The 21,798-nt window shown below is 50.2% G+C and overlaps 1 protein-coding gene and 1 long non-coding RNA gene across 3 annotated transcripts in view; one reads left to right on the top strand and one right to left on the bottom strand.

The window, feature by feature from the left end:
* Positions 1 to 19,862, top strand: part of LOC108289667 (cell migration inducing hyaluronidase 1) — a 177,089-nt gene extending 157,227 nt beyond the window's left edge. Inside the window, exons 22-30 of one of the 2 annotated variants that reach the window (XM_037731596.1) lie at positions 653 to 833; positions 2,006 to 2,221; positions 5,360 to 5,571; positions 6,498 to 6,683; positions 11,490 to 11,694; positions 11,862 to 11,948; positions 12,604 to 12,761; positions 15,095 to 15,195; positions 16,947 to 19,862. In XM_037731596.1, coding sequence (XP_037587524.1) covers positions 653 to 833; positions 2,006 to 2,221; positions 5,360 to 5,571; positions 6,498 to 6,683; positions 11,490 to 11,694; positions 11,862 to 11,948; positions 12,604 to 12,761; positions 15,095 to 15,195; positions 16,947 to 17,074 — 1,474 coding nt within the window. In that variant the 3' untranslated portion in view covers positions 17,075 to 19,862. The remainder of the gene's footprint in view (positions 1 to 652; positions 834 to 2,005; positions 2,222 to 5,359; positions 5,572 to 6,497; positions 6,684 to 11,489; positions 11,695 to 11,861; positions 11,949 to 12,603; positions 12,762 to 15,094; positions 15,196 to 16,946) is intronic. The other variant, XM_017509183.2, reaches the window with a different exon arrangement.
* On the bottom strand, positions 5,657 to 7,351 carry LOC119468307. Its single transcript, XR_005196975.1, has 2 exons — positions 7,316 to 7,351; positions 5,657 to 6,755 (listed from the first exon to the last, which is right to left on the bottom strand). It is a non-coding gene; the product is annotated as an uncharacterized LOC119468307 (long non-coding RNA).
* Positions 19,863 to 21,798: the final 1,936 nt, after the last annotated feature.

Raw genomic sequence — 21,798 nt, 5'->3', positions numbered from 1 at the left:
TCCTTCTGGGTCTCAGGGCCTTCTTGGGGTTCTCTGTCAGTCCACAGCCTTGCTTTCCAGTGGGACCTCCCCTTTGCCCAGGGGTGCCGAAAATGTTGCCTTACAATTACTTTTAACACGTTAATCACCTTCCATTCTGTGTCCTTTTCCCCCATTTCCCAAAGCCAGCACACTGCCAGTGTGAAAGGCTTACTCACAGAGGAGAAACTCATGTGGTTCTTAATCTGATTAAATTGTTAAAGCAACTGAAACTAAGGCGATAATGACTAACAGCTCTGCCTTCCCAAGAAACACAATATTGGTCGTGGTATTTACAGTATTTACCCAATGACTCTTTATATAATTGAAAAATTGGGGGAAATGTTGAAACACAGGACCATTCTCCAAACTCCAAACCAGCAACTAGATGGATATTCATCCACCCATCCATCCACTCATCCATCCATCCATTCATCAGGCAGTCATCCATTGACACTGTTTATACATGCTTTCAATTAATGAATAAATTAATGAACTAATGAAGCAATCATGATCTGGGCCAGAGGCAGTTGCTAGAGGTGGGGATCAGGAATGGCTTTGCCCAGGAAGTCTCTGCTACGGTTCACCTCAAAACAACATGGCATTTAGACTGACATCTTACTTAACTCCATAGGAATTTTCCAATTAGAGGAATTCAGTTCTATGACGGCCCCATCAACATCCAAAACTGCACTTTCCGAAAGTTCGTGGCCCTGGAGGGCCGGCACACCAGCGCCCTGGCCTTCCGCCTGAACAATGCCTGGCAGAGCTGCCCCCACAACAACGTGACCGGCATTGCCTTTGAGGACGTTCCGGTGAGTGAGGCGCCAGGGCCGACTCCCGGCAAACCCAGACTTTGGATGGTGATTCACAAGTCTCCCGGGGCCCAGAGTTTGAGCTACTGCCACCACCACAGGGGTTGAAAAGCCTCCTCCAACGAGGCTGGGCCATGTCCCAGTTTGTTCTGCATCCAAACTGGAAAAGTACAAGCATAAGTTGCCCCACAGGTCAGGTCTGGGTAAATGCCCGCTTGCTCACTCCCTGCTGAAAACCCAGGCGGGCCTCAGGAGGGAGCCGATGTGCGGGTCGAGTTTCCTAGGCCGTACCTCCAAGGGTCTTGACTTTGACAAACTGAGTCTTCTGACCAGGCCACCTGTGTTGGCACGAAGAATCTAACAAGCCCCACAGTTTCCAAGGGAAGTCTTAACTGATGGTGTTCTGTTTAATCTCTCCCCAAGGGCAGACTATAAACAGAGGCCTCCTTGCCCTAGACAGAGAGGGCAGAAGACGAGCTGAGGGTTAGATCAGGACCAAGGGCTGCCCCGTGAGACCAGGCGGGGCCAGGCCTCCTGTGCACTTCCTTCGGGTTACGGATTCCCAGACTTTCCCCTCCTGCTCCTCCCTGCTCTTGCCTTTTGCCTGTTTGCCCAGTTCCTGGCAGGCTCAGGGAGAAGATGTGAAACTGAAATTACTTAATGTCTTTACTCAGGAGACTGAGGGCCCGAAAGAGGTCAGTCATGGAAGTCTGCGAGGGCTCATGTGACAAAACTGTCTTCCTGCAACATGCCACACACACATTTTCTCTTGCACACAGATGCTCCCGTGTGTGTGTGTGCCCTTTCTCATACATCACTACCACCTCTCTCACACACACACACGCAGTCCTCAGTCCCCCTCCTCCCTCCTAGCCATCGGTGAAACCTGTGTTTCAGAGCAGGCTCCACGCTCACCCACAGCAGCCAGCCCACCAGTGAGCAGAGGCCAAGAGCATGTGCTAGGTCTGGGAGTTGAGGCACGGTGAACCTTTGACTGTTACTCTGGCTGCATCGGAGGGGTCAGCCATGCGGTTTCTCACTGTGCCCGAGAGCATCTTTGCTTTGGCTGGCTTGTAATGTCAGTGGAAATCGGAAACCTCGCCCTGGCCTGATGACGGCTGCAGTTTCCTTTCACCTTCCAGCCCTGCCTAACTTTCCTGGGCTCTGTTTAGATTACTTCCAGAGTGTTCTTCGGAGAGCCTGGGCCCTGGTTCAACCAGCTGGACATGGATGGGGATAAGACATCTGTGTTCCATGACGTCGATGGCTCCGTGTCCGAGTACCCAGGCTCCTACCTCACGAAGGATGACAACTGGCTGGTCCGGCACCCAGACTGCATCAACGTCCCGGACTGGAGAGGAGCCGTCTGCAGCGGTCGCTATGCACAGGTGGGGACACCTTTCTGGGGGCCGGTCGCTCACTCATTCGCTCATGCAGCTAGCATTCAGTGAGTGTCTACTGTGTGCCTGGCTCCGTTTCAGGCCAGAAAGATACAGAATCTCTTTTTTCTTTTTAACTTTTCCTCTTACCCAGTAGGATTTTTACAAAGTTCAAGTCAAAACACTCGGTAAGCAAAATGCATAGAGAAAAGAACCCTCTGGGTCCAATGCCTAGATTCAAGTCAGGCTCCAACACTTACCATTGGACCTTGGACAAATTACCCAGACTTGTGGAACCTCAGTTTCCTCATCCGTAAAACTGGGATAATCATTGAACTTTCCTAGTGAGATTTTGGGGATGGCTTCAGAAGATGCATGTAAAGTGTTTGACCAGCCCTATCCCAATAGAAATGTAATGCAAGTCACACATGTATTCTTAAATTTTCTGGTAGGCATCTTAAAAAGTAAAAAGAGGCCGGGCGTGGTGGCTTACACCTGTAATCCAAGCACTTTGGAGGCCAAGGCGGGTGGATCACCTGAGGTCAGGAGTTCAAGACCAGCCTGACCAACATGGTGAAACCCCGTCTTTTAAAAAAAAAAAAAAAAAAGTAAAAAGAAACAATTGTAATACTTTAATTCTATTCAGAATACTATCATCTTAACATGAATCAGTGTAGAAAATCATTAAACCCTTCTTGTTTTTCCTAAGTCTTCAAAATCTACCGTATGTTTTATACTCAGCCCACTCAATTTTCAACAAAGGGAAGTGCAGTCCTACTGAAACTAACGTTGTGTTCAATGCGAATGTTTTATTTTTAATTTAGTTTTGCATTTTTATTGCTATATCATAGTCTATTCTCTTGGAGCATGCGTGATATTTTGATATATGTATATAACGTGTAACGATCAAATCAAGAGTAATGGGATAGGAAAAATGCATTGCTTTTGTTTTGAAATTTAAATGTATTAAAGTTTAAAATTCAGATCCTGAATCACACTGGCCACATGTCCAGTGCTCAGTGGCCACATGAGGGACAGGGCAGGTCTAGACGGTGCCTAGAATGGGACAGAACTGAAAATATTAGTTAGCTATTGTTATATTATTATTTCTAGTATTTTGATGAATGACTAATTAATAAATGGGTAAACGGAGAGAGGCCTGAGAGAATGAACTGTCAGGTTCATAGTGAGCCATGTCATCTCAGGGAGTGAAGGGAACATGTATGAATGAAGACACTGTCTTCACAGCTATGCTACAAGGCGGGCACTGTTGTCACCACTGTGGACGTCAGGAATTGGGGTGCTGGAAAAGAGCTGAATGGTGGTTTGGGGTGGAGGAGTGATAGGAGAGGGAGATGGTGTCAGGCTGAAGCAAAAGGGCCATGGGGTGAAGGGGGCACAGGGTGCAGCTGGGGGAGGAGGTGCCAGAGGAGGTGGCAGGGCTAGCATTTAGCAGGAAGGAGGACCAGAGGAAGATGGGGCAGAGGGCAGGAAGCTGAGGGCGTTTCCCTCTGCAGTAGAAGGTGATGTCATGCGCTGAGAATTAGGGGACTGAGCTTGAGAAAAAGCCTCCAGAGAGTGATACAGATTTGGAAGAGCTGCTGCAGAGAGTGGAAAATGTTGACAAGAGGCTTGTAGAAGGAGCGCCTGGCAGTGTTGAAAGCACAGTGGAGACTGGAGACGGTGCATCTGCAGAGGCAGCTCTCTCCCAGGCTGTGGGGTTTTCTCAGCCCTGCTCAAGAGCCCTGGGAGAGGTGGAGCTGTGTCATGAGCCAGGGCGAGGCTTCTGCGGCAGGTGTGCGCAGGGGAAGGGCCAAGGCGCTAATGGGAGTGAGTGGCGGATGTGATGGTCTGAGGACGCTAGGAGTCAGAAGAGAGCTGATGGAGGGGAGTCATGCCCTGAGTAATTGCAGGATGACCAAACCCTCAAGCCCGGCATCCACACTTTCAGCATTACGCAGCCTCAGCTCAAGGTCTGGTATCCCATAGGGCGCCGAGATTTTCCTTCCCACACTTTCTGATATGTTGCTTATCTTCTGTGAAAAAACCAAAACATTGTTAGAGCTTGCCAGGTTATCATAACTGGCAACTGGTTAATAATATTTTTCCTTCACTTTACATCTTTCAAAATGCTTCAATGGGCCGGGCGTGGTGGCTCACGCCTGTAATCCAAGCACTTTGGAGGCCAAGGCGGGTGGATCACCTGAGGTCGGGAGTTCAAGACCAGCCTGACCAACATGGTGAAACCCTGTCTTTATAAATAAGTAAGTAAATAAATAAATAAATAAATAAAAATGCTTCAATGGACCTTTTACGTCTTATACTCAGGACAGTTTCCTCAGATGGGCAGGGTTGAAGCTTCTCTTTTAATCTTATATGTGATAAAACTAGAGGGGAAGAGAACCACTTCCTTCCGAAAGCACGACATCATGGCACATGGGTGTGATTGTCGCTCTTGGCCACAGTTAAGGGGATATTGTCTTATGAATTTAGGATGTGCCATAAAACAGGATGCAGTGTTTTAAACCAATGCTGGGCTAAAGCATCCAGGCTGTAAGGTCCCTGGAACTCAATGGCTGGCAGTCTGGCTTTCAGTTTTCCCTCTGAAATGAGGCACCTTTTATTCATCCAGTGTGTTGTGGCACCACAAGGACTGGCCTCAGGGGCCAGAGACTGAGGGGGAGTAGGAGGGAGAAGCCGGCCAACACACCCAGGCGCTCCCTGAGAGGCAGGCACAGCAACTGCCAGTTACAGGTGAGCTGCATTTTAGGGCAGAATTATAAAAGTTCTCCCTGCCTCTCATTCCCTTCCTCCCCCGTCCACATCTCTGTCCTTTGTCCAGAATTTGCCATCCGACTATTACGCAGACTTTTCTCAAATTTCCACTGGAAACTCAGCAGAGCACTTTTATGAAGATGCACAGAAAACATTAGCTAGATTACACAGCAAGGCTGGCTCTGCCTCTGCCAGCAGGAAAAGATGTCCCCTTATTTGGCCTTTCTTTCATTCAAGCCTTCTAAAAAGGGTTCTGTAAAGAGAAAGTGGCTTTGAAAGTGCAGTCCATAGTCAGATATTAACCAGACACTCTTGGAATAACCCTTCGTAATTAATAGCCTCATTGTGTGTTTCCTTTTTGGGTTTTAAAAGATGTACATTCAAGCCTACAAGACCAGTAACCTGCGAATGAAGATCATCAAGAATGACTTCCCCAGCCACCCTCTCTACCTGGAGGGGGCGCTCACGAGGAGCACCCATTACCAGCAGTACCAGCCAGTCGTCACCCTGCAGAAGGGCTACACCATCCACTGGGACCAGACGGCCCCTGCCGAACTCGCCATCTGGCTCATCAACTTCAACAAGTGAGTGGGTGTCCGGCCAGGAGCAGGGAGATCCAGGGGCAGCTGCTCTGGCTGGTTTCAAGGCTGATACCGAAGGCTTTTTTTGCAAAGTCCTGGACTTGCCTCTCACAGAACCATAGGCTAGCCCGTGTGATCTCTGCAGGAGCACCTAGAGGGGTTGACATCACCCAAGAATTAAAGGACACAGGCCAAGCCCCTGCACCAGCATGGGTGACCTTGGGCAGGGTTGACCTCTTGAGCCCGAGTTCCTTGATCTTTGAGTTGCGGATAGTGTTACCTTGTAGAAGTGCAATGAGGATGGAGGGAGATACTGTCTGACGGGCACGCAGCACCTGGCATTAGCAAGTGCTTGATAGATGGCAAAAATATCTGGGTATTGCTGTTACCATTCTACAGAGAGGGAAATGAGGCTCTACCAGACAAAGTGATGACACCAAGGTCATCTGGATAGGGCTTCATATGTTTAGATTCAATATTTTCTATGCATGTTATTTACTTGTCACAGTATTCCTGTGAGACAGACATTTATCAGTTGTGGGAAATGAGATGGAAGAGATGAAATGGGCCCTACAATCAAGCTGGGACCCGGAAGGGGCTGAGCCTAGGTCCTTCGGATCCTGTGCTCTTTAGCTACAAAAAGAATGTCTTTTTCCCAAACTTCCACAGGGAGCACCCCGGTTGTTGGCCCTGGAGACACATGAGTGAAACATGCAGACTCTCTGCTCACGGGCAGACACTGTCTCTCGTTCTCTCCTTGAACACTGCAACTTGGTCACCACAACAGCAAATGTTCTTTCAAAATTTCCCATACGAAAATGGAGGTGTCATTTGGTGGAGATTTTTTGGTCTCTTTCTCTGAGGCATGTCCCAAAGGCCCCGTGGCCTGGACACCCTTGTTTGTAACCTGACTCTACTTCCCATCCTAGGGGCGACTGGATTCGAGTGGGGCTCTGCTACCCGCGAGGCACCACCTTCTCCATCCTGTCGGACGTTCACAATCGCCTGCTGAAGCAAACGTCCAAGACGGGCGTCTTCGTGAGGACCTTGCAGATGGACAAAGTGGAGCAGAGTTATCCCGGCAGGAGCCACTACTACTGGGACGAGGACTCAGGGTGAGTGGGTGGCCACGTGGCTGCAGGAAAGCGGCTGGACCTCACCTTGTCCACCTGGCCTTTCCAGCAATCCTAAGAACAAGGTAGTTAATGCCAGTTAACGTAAGACACTTTTCTAGGCATAAGCCACCGCATCTGGCCAATATTTTTAAAGCTCTTAAGCTTTAAAAGTGAAATAAACACTCTATTAAATATACATGTGAATTGTGGGGAATTTATGTATTTCAGGAAAAAAAGTGAAGGCAGTAAATCTTAGAATCCAGAAAATATGGTGCATTATCTCAAATCCTCACAACCCACTTGGAGCAGAGGATTAAGAGATTAGGAGCTGGGCACGGTGGCTCACGCCTGAAATCCCAGCACTTTAAGGAGGCCGAGGCGGGTAGATCTTAAAGTCAGGAGATCAAGACCATCCTGGCCAACGTGGTGAAATCCCTATTAAATCCCTACTAAATCTCTACTAAAAGTACAAAAAAGCTAGGCGTGGTGGTGGGTACTTGTAGTCCCAGCTACAAGCTGGGACTCGTAGTGGGTGGATCATAAGGTCAGGAGTTCGAGACCAGCCTGGCCAACATAGTGAAACCCCATCTCTACTAAAAATACAAAAACTAGCTGAGCGTGGTGGTATGCACCTGTAATCCCAGCTACTCAGGTGGCTGAGGCAGGAGGATCACTTGAACCTGAGAGGCAGAGATCTCGGTGAGCTAAGGTAGCGCCACTGCACTCCAGCCTGGGTGACAGAATGAGACTCCATCTAAAAAAAAAAAAAGAAGAAGAGATGGGCAAAGAAGGCACAGGGAAAATAGGAGACTTCCTGAGACCGGAGCATAAAGTTGACCCAGCTGGATCTGTCTTCAAAACCCTCACCCTTTTGCTAACCTGCACTAGGTTCTATTCAATAGAGATATAATAGAAACAGAATATCTGTTCCTGGGAGTTCTTTGGTCCCCTCTCTTAAAAAGAAATTTAGTCTAATATCTTTTTTTTTTTTTTTAAAGATGGGGTTTCACCATGTTGGTCAGGCTGGTCTTGAACTCCTGGCCTCAGGTGATCCACCCGCCTTGGCCTCCAGAGTGCTTGGATTACAGGTCTGAGCCACCACGCCCGGCCCTAGTCTAATATCTTAAGAATGCCAACCCAGCTTCACAGCCATGAGGCTATTGATAGCAAACTGTGAGGAGTAAGGATCAAAGATCATTTCATGGCCAGCTTTCTATTCTAATCTGGAAGTCAATGATAAGGAAATTGATAACAGGTGATGTGTCTTATTTATGGCTCCATCAATTTGCTTAAGGGCAAATTAAAATTTGAAAATCAAAAGTATAAGTAAAATGTTGGGATGGAAGGGCAATAAAAAACATCCCAAAAAACACCCCTTTCCCCCCACAAACTCGAAGCCGGCGGGGGGCAGACATGCTGGCAGGTGAAGAGGAAGCGATCCATTTCATTGATGATAAAGCTGCTGGGGAACAGAGCTTCCCAATATGGTCCCCAGCTTTACCTCTCCAGCCCCCATAGCACTGAGCAATGACAGACTCCCCACGTAGGGACCAGTCCCACAACCTCAGAGCACGGAAGGCAGACCAGAGTGCCCCTGCTCTACGGGCTGAGCCAAATACCCAAAACTAACCAATTATATGCGACACTCACTTCCCTGGGAAGAAGCAGATGAGGGGAAGGACCAGGGGCCAGGAGAATTTAGGAAAATCCTCCCAAATGAAAGCCGGAGGAGGAGCATGAGATGCGCTGCACATACCACTAGGAAATATTGTGGTTAAAAAAACAGATGCTGATAAGGTAAAGTCCCTGTGATACCATCCGTGCATATTTTCTGAAATGTTCAAAAGATGCGAATTTTTCAAATGGAAACTTCCACGAAATACGTTGAACCTCTTTGATCAAAGTCTTAAAAAATCTAAGGCTTGTCCGCTTGTCAACTTAAGCGCATTTTGCTGCATAAGGCAACCTTTTGGTTGGTAGCTTAGCCTAGCCCTATGCCTCCTGATCATTAGGTTGTGTTTCAATTCAGCCATGCTCTTAGGAACTAGGAGTTCGGTTATAGGGAGTCTGTTTCTTATGGAGAAGGGCTGCAAACTCTTGGGCTTTTAAACATCTTTCTGCCTTATGCATTTGTTATTGCTTAGATTCAGAGCACCTGCCTTTAGCCGCTACCTTCTAATAATCTATGGACTAGGATAGTTAACAACCAGTTTGCTATAATTAGGGGGAAAATTAAAATAAGTCGGCTAAAAGGGAGGGGGTTTCAAAGTGTGAAATATATAAGCTCTGAATCATCTCTCAATTTTTCCAAGTTAAAAAAAAACTGTTGGCTGGGTGCGGCGGCTCACGCCTGTAATCCCAGTGCTTTGGGAGGCTGAGGCGGGCAGATCACAAGGTCAAGAGATTGAGACCATCCTGGCCAACACGGTGAAACCCTGTCTCTACTAAAAAATATAAAAACTAGCTGAGCGTGGTGGCAGGTACCTATAGTCCCAGCTACTTGGGAGACTGAGGCAGGAGAATTGCTTGAACCTGGGAGGCGGAGGTTGCAGTGAGCTGAGATCACGCCACTGCACTCCAGCCTGGTACCTGGTGACAGGTAACAGAGGGGGACTGTCTCAAAGAAAAAAAAAAAAAAAAAAAAAAAAACCAAAACTGTTAATTGATTGTAGCTGTGTTCTGGATAGCTAAGTTTGCTTAACACCATCTCAGTGAATTATTATAATGATTCTTACTAAATTATAAACAAGCATGTTATTTAAGGTGCATGGCCATCAGGAGCGCTGCTCTGCCACATTACCTGGTCAGAGCCAGGGTCTGAGCACTGGGCTGGCAGATGCCCAGCCCCTGCCCCTTTCATGCCTCCCAGGGCCTTGCAGTTCAGCCAGCTGGCATGCATCCAAGTTACAAGTCAGGATTAAGGAAGGCAGCTGCTATCTAGCATGGGCTGGATGGTCGTGTACGTTCCTCCCGGTTTAGATTATCTGATATATAATGGCAACAAGGAAACCTGAATACTGTTAAGTTTTGTGCGGAAGCCTCAGGGCCAATCCCATGTCTGTGCCTTGGTCCCAGGAGTGGTTTGGATCATGTTGGGGGCCTCCAGCGAGATGTGACCATGGGTGGCAGTGAACTGCCTTCCTCCTAAGCTGTTCAAAGTGGGTGCTCACCTGCCTCCCCAGCATCCCCACCATGCAGGGCATGGAACGCAGACGGGGCTGCTCTGCTCTCAGCCCTGAGCAGCAGCCTCTAACTCAGTAAGTCAGTTTCTGCTTTATTCTGAGATCACCTGATGTGGATATCTTGAAACATACAGCCACTCAAGGAAGCTCAGAATAAGTGGAGGTGCTACAGAGAGAAAACCAAGGGGCCCTGAAGACATAAAAACCTGCCTGGGCCTCAAGGGCTCAGGTAGGGGAAACAGCAAAGCCAGCAGGGAGGCAGCGGCCTGCCCACCCCGGCGTCTCCATCTCCCACCTTCACGCACATGCGCACACATGCTTACACATGCTTGGCCTCTTGTTTCAGCTCTTTGCTGCGAACTGCCTTCCTCTCTCGATTTCTCAGCAGCACAACAAGCTTGTCAGCCCCAACTCCATGTGGTCTTTTAGTTCAAGCACCAGTCAGTACTGGACAAGACCTGCTGGGTCCCATGAAAGCGAGGATCTTGGTTACTGGGTAGCCAATCCACAGCCCCTCTGCGAGCCCAGTGTGTGCCCCTGGTCTGAGCAGCTGTGTGGCACAGGTTTGGGGGTGAAGGCATTGTGATGCAAACCCAGCTCCCTAGTCTGACTGGGCTCAGTGCAGGCTTGGTTGCCAGAGCAGGATGGGTGCTAGACACCCCGTATCATTTCTTCCCACGTTTCAGATGCAGGGTTCAGCCTTTTCTGCACTGAAAGAGCAATAATGAATCCCAAGTGGGTACTGTGTTTTCCTTTTAATCTGACTTCCTGTAACACTGGGTTAGCTTCCTTTACAATAATAATGACTTTTTTTTTTTTCCTTTTTTTTTTCTTTTTTTTTTGAGACGGAGTTTCGCTCTTGTTACCCAGGCTGGAGTGCAATGGCGCGATCTCGGCTCACCGCAACCTCCGCCTCCTGGGTTCAGAAAATTCTCCTGCCTCAGCCTCCTGAGTAGCTGGGATTACAGGCATGCGCCACCATGCCCAGCTAATTTTTTGTAGTTTTAGTAGAGACGGGGTTTCACCATGTTGACCAGGATGGTCTCGATCTCTTGACCTTGTGATCCACCCGCCTCAGCCTCCCAAAGTGCTGGGATTACAGGCTTGAGCCACCGCGCCCGGCATGACTATTTTTAATAAAGTATAAAATAATGTTTGTAATAAATGGAGAAAAGTAGAGTAAGGAAGACGGAACATTTCCTTACCAGGCGCGATGCGGGCACGGAAAACCCAGCTCTGTTGCGTCCCAGCTGTGTGGTCCTGGGCAAGTCACTTTGCTTCTCTGAGCCACCATTCTCCCATCTAAGAATTCAGGATGACAACAGTACCTACTGGACAGGATCGTTTGAGGATTAAATATGTCAATTTACCACATGTGCACGGCCTAGCACATAAAACATGCTCAGAATAGAAATGCCATTCTTACCGGCTTTTTCTTCAATGCGTTTGTTCCTTATTTCTCCAGCTACATACAACCCTGTGGTAGGTAGACGTGGTTCCATGCTGTAAGGCGTCTGGGTCTACCTGCCATGACCAGCGTATAGTAAATGTCTCAGTGGGTGGGAGGAGAAGGGGGTGGTTCTGAGTGCCCACGCAAACGTCCAGCAACGCTCCCTGTGTGCAGGCTGTTGTTCCTGAAGCTGAAAGCTCAGAACGAGAGAGAGAAGTTTGCTTTCTGCTCCATGAAAGGCTGCGAGAGGATCAAGATTAAAGCTCTGATCCCAAAGGACGCAGGCATCAGTGACTGCACAGCCACAGCCTACCCCAGGTTTGCTGAGAGGGCTGTCGTGGACGTGCCGATGCCCAAGAAGCTCTTCGGTTCTCAGCTGGTGAGTGACTGACAGCAAGCCTGGACCCCTTTGCCACCCAATCTGGCCCAGACCCAATTAGGTCTGCCACTCAGCTCCACAAACCATCTCCTGGGACTGGGCATGCGGGAAGAGGAGGGGAAGGACCACCCAAACCTGACAATTGCATTGGGGTTGATGTTTTCCAGAAAACAAAGGACCATTTCTTGGAGGTGAAGATGGAGAGTTTCAAGCAGCACTACTTCCACCTTTGGAATGACTTAGCTTACATCGAGGTAAGCGCCCCTGGCCCCGGGAGGATTCAGGTTTGCTCATTGAGAGGTGACACTGTGTCCAGGGGCTGCTGTATCAAATTACTACACACTGGGTGGCTTGCATTAAACAAGAAAAAGTTATTCCCACAGTTCAGGAGGCCAGAAGTCCAAGAGCAAGGTGCTGGCAAGGGTGGTTTCCTCCGGGGGCTCAGGGGAGAATCTGCTCCCTGCCTCTTTTCACTCCTGGTGGCTGCCAGCACTCCTGGGCATTCTTTGGCTTCCAGACACATTAATCTCTGTCTTTATGTGGCCTCTTCTCCTGTCTGAGTCTCACCTCTCCCCTTCCTTTCTTTTGCAAGGGCACCTATCTTTGGATTTAGGGCCCACCCTAAAAATCCAAATGGTTTCATCAAATAATCTTTAACGTAATTCCATCTGCAAAGATTCTATTTCCAGACATGTTCACTTTCACTGGTTCCGGGTGGACATATCTTTTGCAGGGCCATTATTTCACCCACTGCTGAGGGCTACAGGGAGTGGAGTGATAATGGAGTTGATGCTTCGAACAGCAGCACAGGCAGCTGCTGGCTGCAGGGTCTGCTTAGGAATCCCCAGGCAGGAGAACCTTTGGGGCTTCGGCACCCCGCCTCATACCTGGGTTGTTCTGGCTCTGCAGGTGGATGGGAAGAAGTACCCCAGCTCGGAGGATGGCATCCAGGTGGTGGTGATTGACGGGCACCAAGGGCGCGTGGTGAGCCACATGAGCTTCAGGAATGCCATTCTGCAGGGCATACCATGGCAGCTTTTCAACTACATGGCAGCCATCCCTGACAAGTGAGTCTGTGCCTCTGTTTCTGGAACCGGCTGACCCCTGGGCAAGGGCCCCCTCCCTGTCACAAAGGCCTTCATCACAGATCAGTCTGGAAAAGCTCAGGCGGTCTCTACAACCTGCCCACAAATCATGGGTGCTGGACGAGAGCTTCCTCACCTCTGGACTCTGGGGCTGGAGCCGGGCTGCAGTGAATGTAGGTCAGGCGGAGGCTGACGGGACAGCCCCGCTGCACATGGGAAGGCTGCCCTGTTCCTCTTCACTACACTCCCGGCGTGATCTCATCCCCTCCCACACCTTCAACATGATCCAAGTGCTGGTGGCTACTATCTCCAGCCCGGATCTCTTTCCTGAGCGCCAGACATTCCCACCCAACTGCTACTTGGAGAACGCCACCTGGACATCTTATAAGGAACTGCGTTCTCAGCCTTTTAAAGTGTTCAACCTCCCAAACCAGCCACTCATCCTGCTCCTTCAGTTTTGATTAAATCATCACCATCCACCCTGATAGTCAGACGAGAATCTGGGCATTCCGTTTGACTCCTCTCTTTCCTCCGCATGCTGTCATCACAGCCTGTCAATTCCACCTGCGTTACGGCTCGCCTACTGGTTCCCTCCACAGCATCCTCTCTCCTGCTGCTCGGCCCAGGCCTTTGCTGGTCATCACCGGCACCATTGGCACAGTCTCCCCAACTCCCACCCATCTTCCATATTGCCTGCTGGTTTGAACTTCTTAAATGCAGGGAAAACCTGTGTCCCCCCTCCTTAGCAACAATCTTTAATTCCCCACCACCTTTGTTGGCTGAGCTCCAACAAAGGACCATTAGCTTTTGTTCTGAAATGAAACGTCGCAGAAATAGCCTCCTGAGAACAGATCCTGAATCTAGAGTGGAGGATGTGTTTCCGATGAGCGGTCTCTCCCTAAGGGACCTCACCCCACCAACCCTTTGGGCCTCCCTCTCCAGCCTCCTCCAGGGCCTGAGGCAGCCCCAGCTCTCTTCCCAGCTCTCCTTATTGCACACAAGCCCTTAGCATCTTATGATCTTTCTTGCTGCTCCCAGTGGGACACAAATGGGGGTAACAACGGGTTCCAGATTCCGTCACAGTTTTTCCGTGTCTGGACTGTGGTCTGTGGTTAGAGAGTTCCTTTGAGATACGAACTGGATGCCCCACTGAGCTTCTGCCCCATTCCTAGTCCCAGGGGAGGTGCCCACGTGCTCCTGTCTGGCCCAGTGTGCTGAGTCTGCCACTGTGACGGCTGTGTTCCCAGCACTTTGGACTGAATCATCCCATGCCAGGGAGTAGACACTCCTTATTTCCAAGTCAAACTTTTGAAATTTGGGACCTTCAGGCTGGGCACGCACGTTGCTCCAAACCTCTGCCTCTTTCAAGCACATTTCCCTTCGGTAGGTCCTCTGAGATAACTTGGTAACTATTTGCTTCAATCTCCCCATTTGCAAAATCGAGGCGGTAACCTTGTTCTGCCTGACCAGAGAGAGGTGACGTGAACATGAGAGGTCAGTCTGAGCTCTTGGTACAACCTGAGTATCACGGTAACGACATGGTGTTCTCCCCGGAAACACTTCCAACCTGGCCATGCTCTTCCTGCAGCTCAGAGGAGGCTAGCTCTGAGCTACACTAAGCCTGTGTCCATCAAAAGAAGACAGCAAAAGAAAGATGGGCTCCAAGAGAAATCCTCTAGCCTGGGGCCTCTTGAGCTTTAACATATACACAATCACCTGGAGATCTTGCAGAAAGGCAGACTCTGATTCAGAAAGTCTGCAGCGGAGGAATTCTGTGGTTCTAATGAAATCCCAGGTGATGCCAAATGCAGCTGGTTTCTAGAACCTTCAGGCGCTCCTAGATGGCTTTATGATATGACAGATACTCCCCTCCTCCTTCCCTCGCCTCTTCTTTCTCATCCCTTTCTCCATCACCACTTCGATCTGGTCCTACCTAACTGGGGTTGACAGCATTCAAGGGAAGAAATGCGTATTGAAGTCCTGCGTGCCGAGCCCTGGCATGCTGTGCTCTGCCTATATTCTCTCCTGTGTCTGGAGAGAGACAAGTAAACGCGGCAAGCAGACTCCAGGCTTGGAGAAGGCCGTGGGCACCAACTGTGGCCAGATGCGTGGGAGGGAGCTCAGGATGTCTGTCATCACACGGAAAGAGCCGGTCAGCTCGGCACACAGCAGAGGCTGCCCTTTCCTGAATTCCTGGCCAGGCATCTGGGCACTGCCAACTCCAGTCCCACCATGCACAACCCAGCATCCCTCCCCATGCCCACTTGCTCCAATTTGCAACCTCTCTCCGGTCTAATCGGTTTCTTCTTATACAGTTCCATAGTGCTCATGGTGTCAAAGGGAAGATACATCTCCAGAGGCCCGTGGACCAGAGTGCTGGAAAAGCTTGGGGCAGACAGGGGTCTCAAGTTGAAAGGTAAGCGTTTGAACTGGGGTTTAAATTGACCCCAAAACCAGAGAAGGCAAATGCCTGGCATGGAGGTTGCTTTCATCTTTTGCTGAGTTGAGAACATGCTTTGTACTAATTGGGTACAACCTCAGAATCCCCTACACAACCAGTGGTCTACTGGAATGGACGGGAAGATGACACCTGTTTCCCACCCTGCACTGCTGCAAATGTAGTATAACTTGCTGCCAGACACTGAAAGAAAATTGCTAGAGTTGAAGGTGGCCATTTATCCAACAAAAGTATCATGAGAAAAGTGGCTTAGTTCAGCCCTCCTACCCAGCTCCCGCTCCTCAGACTGGCCGGGGTCCTGCATCTTCCTCAACATCCCAACTGATGCCTAGCATGTGGACGGTCCCTGGCAGCTTGCAAAACTCTTATGTGCTCCTCTGAGATAGGTAGATGAGAAGAAAATTAGAGCCCAGAGAACCCACATGGCTTGTCCAAGGCCAGGCAGCTGGTGGTGAAGCCTAGCACAGGCTTGCTGGCTGGGCTGGAAAAAGCCATCCAGGAGGGACATGTCAGCATGGCACCCATTATCATCACACAAACTAGGTTCAGGGACAGTCCTCACGGAGGCTGTGTGGGAGGCAGAGCAGCTCCACGGGCAATAATGACCATGACCATTACTGCTGCTATTTAATGGTTAGCCGTGCACTTTTGCAGAACATAAGTATCTCACTTATTAATTAATAATACTTATGAATAAGTATTACACTTATTAATAACCTGTGCAGCAGGTACTATTACCATTTAAGATGAGGACACCCAGAATTTCACAGCCAAGCCACTTGTTTAAGGTGAGGATTTGGATCCTAATCTTCTTAACCCAAAGCTGGGCTTTTTAGTTAGACACCGTCCTCACTATGGAAAATATCAAAATCAGAAGCCCATCTGTGGGGTGATGGGAAAAACCAGAAGCAATGCAAACCCCTCAAACCAGCCAAAGGAGAACATAAGGAAAAGAGAAGCATCCTTTCCAGCCAAGTCCTGGAATCATTTTGGAGCCTCTGTCTTTTAAATTAAGACCCTGGTTGCCAAAAACTGATGCATGTAAAGGGACCGAAGTTGAATGGCACTTTCCCGGTGGTGATTAATGCACGTTTCCTGCCAGGATGGACTGAGGGTGGATGTGGATTCCCATGCCCCTTGGATAGTCAAGCTCTGAACTGCAAGATGGAGGTGCTGTGTGGGGTTCGGGGGCTTCGAGTTCTCATCTGGGCTGCACCACTGCCTCCACACTCTTGGTCAAATTCCTTCTCCTCTCAGAACTCCTTCAAAGCCACAGAGTGATAGAGAGCGGAAGGAGATCTTGTAGATCAATGCCATCATTTGATGGATGGGAACGCTGAGCTTCAGGGAAGGACAGGGCCTTGCTGGTGATCCCGGGGGCAGCTCGAACGTAGGCAGGTTCCTAGGAAGTCTCCTCCCTCACGCTTTGCCCCATTTCCTGCTGTGCATGGCTCCCCTGTCTGTAGCAAAGCCATCACCCTGTCTAGTGGCCATGAGGCTCAGGTGAGCCCCCGCATACCCCATACAAACACATGCCAGGTACCAGCAGTAGCCGAACACAGAGCTCTTCCCAAGAGACCACAGTGCAGTGGGTCTGGGGGGTACGGTACCTGGTGCAGGCAGGGGCTGGTGATGGGAGCCCTGGAACGGGGCGGGGCAGCCGTCCTCTCACAGGGCGTTTACTCAGGAAGCTCACTGTTGCTTTTCAGAGCAAATGGCATTCGTTGGCTTCAAAGGCAGCTTCCGGCCCATCTGGGTGACTCTGGACACTGAGGATCACAAGGCCAAAATCTTCCAAGTTGTGCCCATCCCTGTGGTGAAGAAGAAGAAGCTGTGAGGACAGCTGCCGCCCGGTGCCACCTCATGGTGGACTATGATGGTGACTCTTGGCAGCAGACCACTGGGGGATGGCTGAGTCCCCCAGCCCCTACCAGCAGCTGCCTGGGAAGACCATGTGTCGGCCCTAATGGGCCAAGGGAAGGATATTAGAGAACCCGGTGCTGCCACCTGCCCCCACTCAAGTGTCTACCTGCAGCCCCTGGGGCAGTGCTGGAAACCTTCACTTTCCTGCAGCCTCTTGGGGGCTTCTCTCCTATCTGTGCCTCTTCACTAGGGTGTGGGGACCATATCAGGAGACCTGGGTTTTACGGACAGCAAAGATACACCTTGCCAGGAGCCCCAGCCCAGATAGGAGGTAGCCTGGAGGGCTGGTCATTTACAGATGCCCACGATCTGCAGCAGACAAGTGACGGTGGTGAATGTAGGTTCCTTGTCCTTGAGGACATTTTCACTCCTGTGAGCAAGAGCCAGCCCCACAGGATTAGGAGCTGGGGCAGAACTGGCTACCCTCGGGGAAGAGGCAAGCCCTGCCTCCGGCCGTGTCCACCTTTCAGGAGACGGGGGCAGATCTGGATTTGGACTAGATGACTCCCAAAGGCCCGCGTAGCTGTGAGAGCCCTGAAATCTGCAGCATTTCACATGGTACCTGAAACCCAACAGTAGAGGAAAACATTCGTTTCCTCTGCTAGCCCTGATGCTGGGTGCCCCAGGGCACATGGGATGGAGAGGTGAGAACGAATGCCTAGATCGAGGGGCCTGCATCCAGTGGGGCGGGCAGTCAGGTCCACGTGCACTGCAACGCCAGGCAGAGAAATCACGCAGGTAAAACGGAGACTGGTGCCATCTCAGAGGGGAGGGTCAGGAAGGCTTCTCGCTTGCAGGAATGAAGGCTGGGCGCATTTTGGTTAGGGGAGAGGTAGCCCCTGGGGTGGGTCGGGGAGGGATTGGGCCCTGCCTGCTGCCACCTGCTGAAGCTGATCACTGTGGCATTGCCCTTTGCCCACTCCTTGTCAGCCCACTCATGATGGAGAAGTGTGGTCAGAGGGAGCAATGGGCTTCGCAGCTTATGCCCAGAGCACGGAGGAACTCGTTCCCCACGCAGCCCTGCCTCTGACTCCAGGAGAGTGGAGTGAAGGTCAAGGAAGTGAGCTCCTGCCTTGGGGCCTCATTTGCTCTTCAGCCAGGGGACTGAGCAGTAGGGGCTCCAGGAGACCTTAGATGTGCTTACACTCCCTCGGCCTGGGATTTCAGAGCTGGAAATACAGAAAGTATCTAGTCCAAAGCCTTCATTTTAACAGATGGGGAAAATGAGCCCCCGAGACGGGAAAGAACCACACGGCCAGGGGAGGGCCCGGGGAGCCCCCCCCCCCAGCCCTTGCTGCCACACCACACTGCCTCAACAGCCCCGAAGCAGCTTCCGGAAATGGGGACAAGTCCCCTCGAAGGAAAGAAAATGATTAGAGTAGAATGACAACGAGCCGCCGTCTCCCTCCTGCTCCCGTGCACACACACACAAACCCGCCTTCCCCTTGGTGTTGGCGGTCCCCGTGGCCTTCACTTTGTCCACTACCTGTCAGCCCCGCCGGGGTGCACAGCAACTGCCATCGGTGCTAGCGTCTCTACAGGTGCGGCCCAGCAGATGGGGTAGGGCCAGCCGTGTTTCTGGTCAGCCAATTTGGCTGATCTTGGGTGTCCGAACAGCTATTGGGTCCACCCCAGTCCCTCTGAGCTGCTGATAAATGCCCTTCTCTCTCCCTAGCCCACCTTAGAGAGAGAGCCCAAAGAGCTCCTGGAAGAGGGAGAACTCTATCTGTGGTTTATACTCACAGAAGGCGATGGGGTCTCCCTGGGTCTTGTGATGAGGAACTACGTTTATCCCCTTTCCTGCCCCAACCACAAACTCTTTCCTTCAAAGAGGGCCTGCTTGGCTTCCTCCACCCAGCTGCACCCATGAGACTCAGTCCAAGAGTCCATTCCCCAAGTAGGAGCCAACTGCCAGGGAGGTCTTTCCCACCAAACATCTTTCAGCTGCTGGGAGGTGACCATTGGATTCTGCTTTTAAAGATATGGCCGATTCAAAGGCCAGAATCACAGGAAGGACCTCTTCCAGAGAGATTAGCGGTGACAGAGGAGAGTTCCAATGACCTCATGTCCTCCTTGTCCACGGTTTTGTTGAGTTTTCACTCTTTTAATGCAAGGGTCTCACACTGTGAACCACTTAGGATGTGATCACTTTCAGGTGGCCAGAAATGCTGAATGTCTTTGGCTCAGTTCATTTTTAAAAAAATATCTATTTGAAAGTTCTCAGAGTTGTACATATGTTTCACAGTACGGGATCTGTACATAAAACTTTTTCCTAAACCATTCACCAAGAGCCAATATCTAGGCATTTTCTTGGTAGCAATTTTCTTATTGCTTAGAAAACTATTCTCCTTATTGTTTCTGTTTGTAAGATGTAAGTTAGGTCTTTAAGGAAAGCAATGCTCCTCTGAAATGCTTGTCTTTTACCTGCTGCCGAAATAGCTGGTCCTTTTTCGGGAGTTAGATGTATAGAGTGTTTGTATGTAAACATTTCTTGTAGGCCTCACTATGAACAAAGATATATTTTCTATTTATTTATTATATGTGCACTTCAAGAAGTCACTGTCAGAGAAATAAAGAACTGTCTTAATTGTCATGTTTGGAATGTCCTTTGCATTGCTTGGAAGGGGTTCGCCTAGAGCCAAGGACATTGGCTCTGGTTTGGAAAATTTTGCCATATCATAGTAAACATGCAAAGGATGTCATCATCTTGTCTTTATCTATTAAAGCGGGCTTCATTTTATCTAAGGATAATAAGTTATCTAAGAATAACCTAAGTAACCAGTTACCTGGGGATAATAAGACTGATGAACTCACCCCATGTGTCTGCCTTACATCCATGGTCTCATTCCCAAGGGCTAGTTGCATGTCAAGAGCCTACTTTGCCCCGCCTGAAGGGGGTGCCCATAAGGGCAGGTGGGGGTGGTTCAAAGAAAGATGTCATTCATATGGCCGGCCCTGTCCAGAACACGCTACGTCCTCCACATTTCTAAGCCATCAGGAGGCTGTCACGTCAACTTCCCTCCCAGATGAGGAAGCCAGGCAGAAGCCGGACTCTCTCTTCCTCCCAGGCACTGTTTAGCCAGAGGCCAAATACATGTTTGACAACAGCACGGGGGCTGAGGTGGGAATAACGGGTCCAAAGCAAACTGGCAGACGAGAGAGGCAGACACAGGTAGAGGGCACCTCGGGCAGCGCTGGAAGGAGCTCAGGGGTCTAGAGAGGAGACGGTGAGGGGCAGCGGTTAGAGCAGGTCCAGAACTGCCAGTCTAGGAGGGCAGCCACTAGCTTCATGGGGCTACATACATTAATTTAAATTAAATGCAATTAAAAATTCAGTTCCTCAATCACATTGGCCACATTTCAAGTACTCAATGGCCACGTGTGTCTAGTGGCTACCATATTGGATAGGGCTGATATAAAACATTTCTGTCATCACAGAGAGTTCTCTTGGTGATTTCCAAAGAGCTTCTGGGACTTACACTTTGGGCTTAAAAACAGAACAACCACGTCTCGTGTGTGCATGTGTGTGTGTTTGTGTGCATCTGTGTATAGTCAGTCCACTTAAAGAGGCTGGCACCAGATTGGTGGCATTAAGCTGCCAATAAGCTAATATATTTAGCAGACTAGCTTTGGAAATAACATCAGCTGTGCAGTAGAGAGTACATGGCCCCTACCTTCAGGAAACTTTGCCAGGAGAAAGAGATCACATTTGCACACTCAGTCAACAGATATTTTTGCAGCCCTGCCCTGTGCCAAACACCGTGCACACAGAGGAGCACAGAGTGACCCCGTGGAGAACATGAAATTATCTTCCCCATGAGTGGTGTGGCAGGGTTCTAGGGCAGGGAGTGCTTGTTGCCTGGAGTGGTCAGGGAAGGTCAGTGAAAGTAGGACAGGAGTTGGCCTAAGAGCCAGGGATGGATAAGGGAAGGGCCTTTTGTGAGAGGCACAGTCTAACAGAGGGGCAGCCATCGGGGTGTGGGCTTGAGGACACCTGGGCATAAATTGAGGATCCGTCATGAGAGGCAAAGTGGAAGGTAGGTTGGGCAGCTTCTAGGGACCACTGGCTGTGATGATGGGGAGTGCAGGGTTACTAGTGACTTCTCAGCTGCAAGTGTCACTGCATGAAAGAGAGCACAGCCCACTGGTTCAGTAGGTGCAAAGAAGAGGCATCTGGGGGGGACTAGGAAAGCAGGCGCCAGCACAGAGCTGGCAAGCAAGGTGACACTGCACACGGCTAGACGCACAGCATAAGCAGCCAGAGGTCGCGGTGGAGGGATGGGCAGGCGCTGCAGGGTCCTTCACCATGTGTCCCTGCAGTAGTCAGCAGACCCCAGAGGTAGTCACTGTGCCACACGGCAGGTGACCAGTGGGCACATCCAGTCCCCGTCCACAGGATGATCTGCTCTGCTGACCAGCCCGGGAGCGGACAGGTCAGAAAAGGGTGGCAGAGGTTTTGCAGAATACGCAGGAATGAACTAAGTGGAGAACGGCAAAGAACATTCCTGGAGAGGGAATGCTGCGGAAAGGCCTGGAGGGAACACACGGAGATGCCAGAGGAAGCGGGTGGGGCTCCTCCCCGCAGACTGGAGGGGAGAAGTCATGGGCGGTCACTCATGGAGTCGGGGTGGCCTTAGA

This window comes from Cebus imitator, unplaced genomic scaffold (genome assembly GCF_001604975.1).
Source record: "Cebus imitator isolate Cc_AM_T3 unplaced genomic scaffold, Cebus_imitator-1.0 Scaffold410, whole genome shotgun sequence".
NCBI classification, from domain to species: domain Eukaryota; kingdom Metazoa; phylum Chordata; class Mammalia; order Primates; family Cebidae; genus Cebus; species Cebus imitator.
Note: the sequence above shows the minus strand (reverse complement) of the source record. Positions and strands in the feature narration are given on the sequence as shown.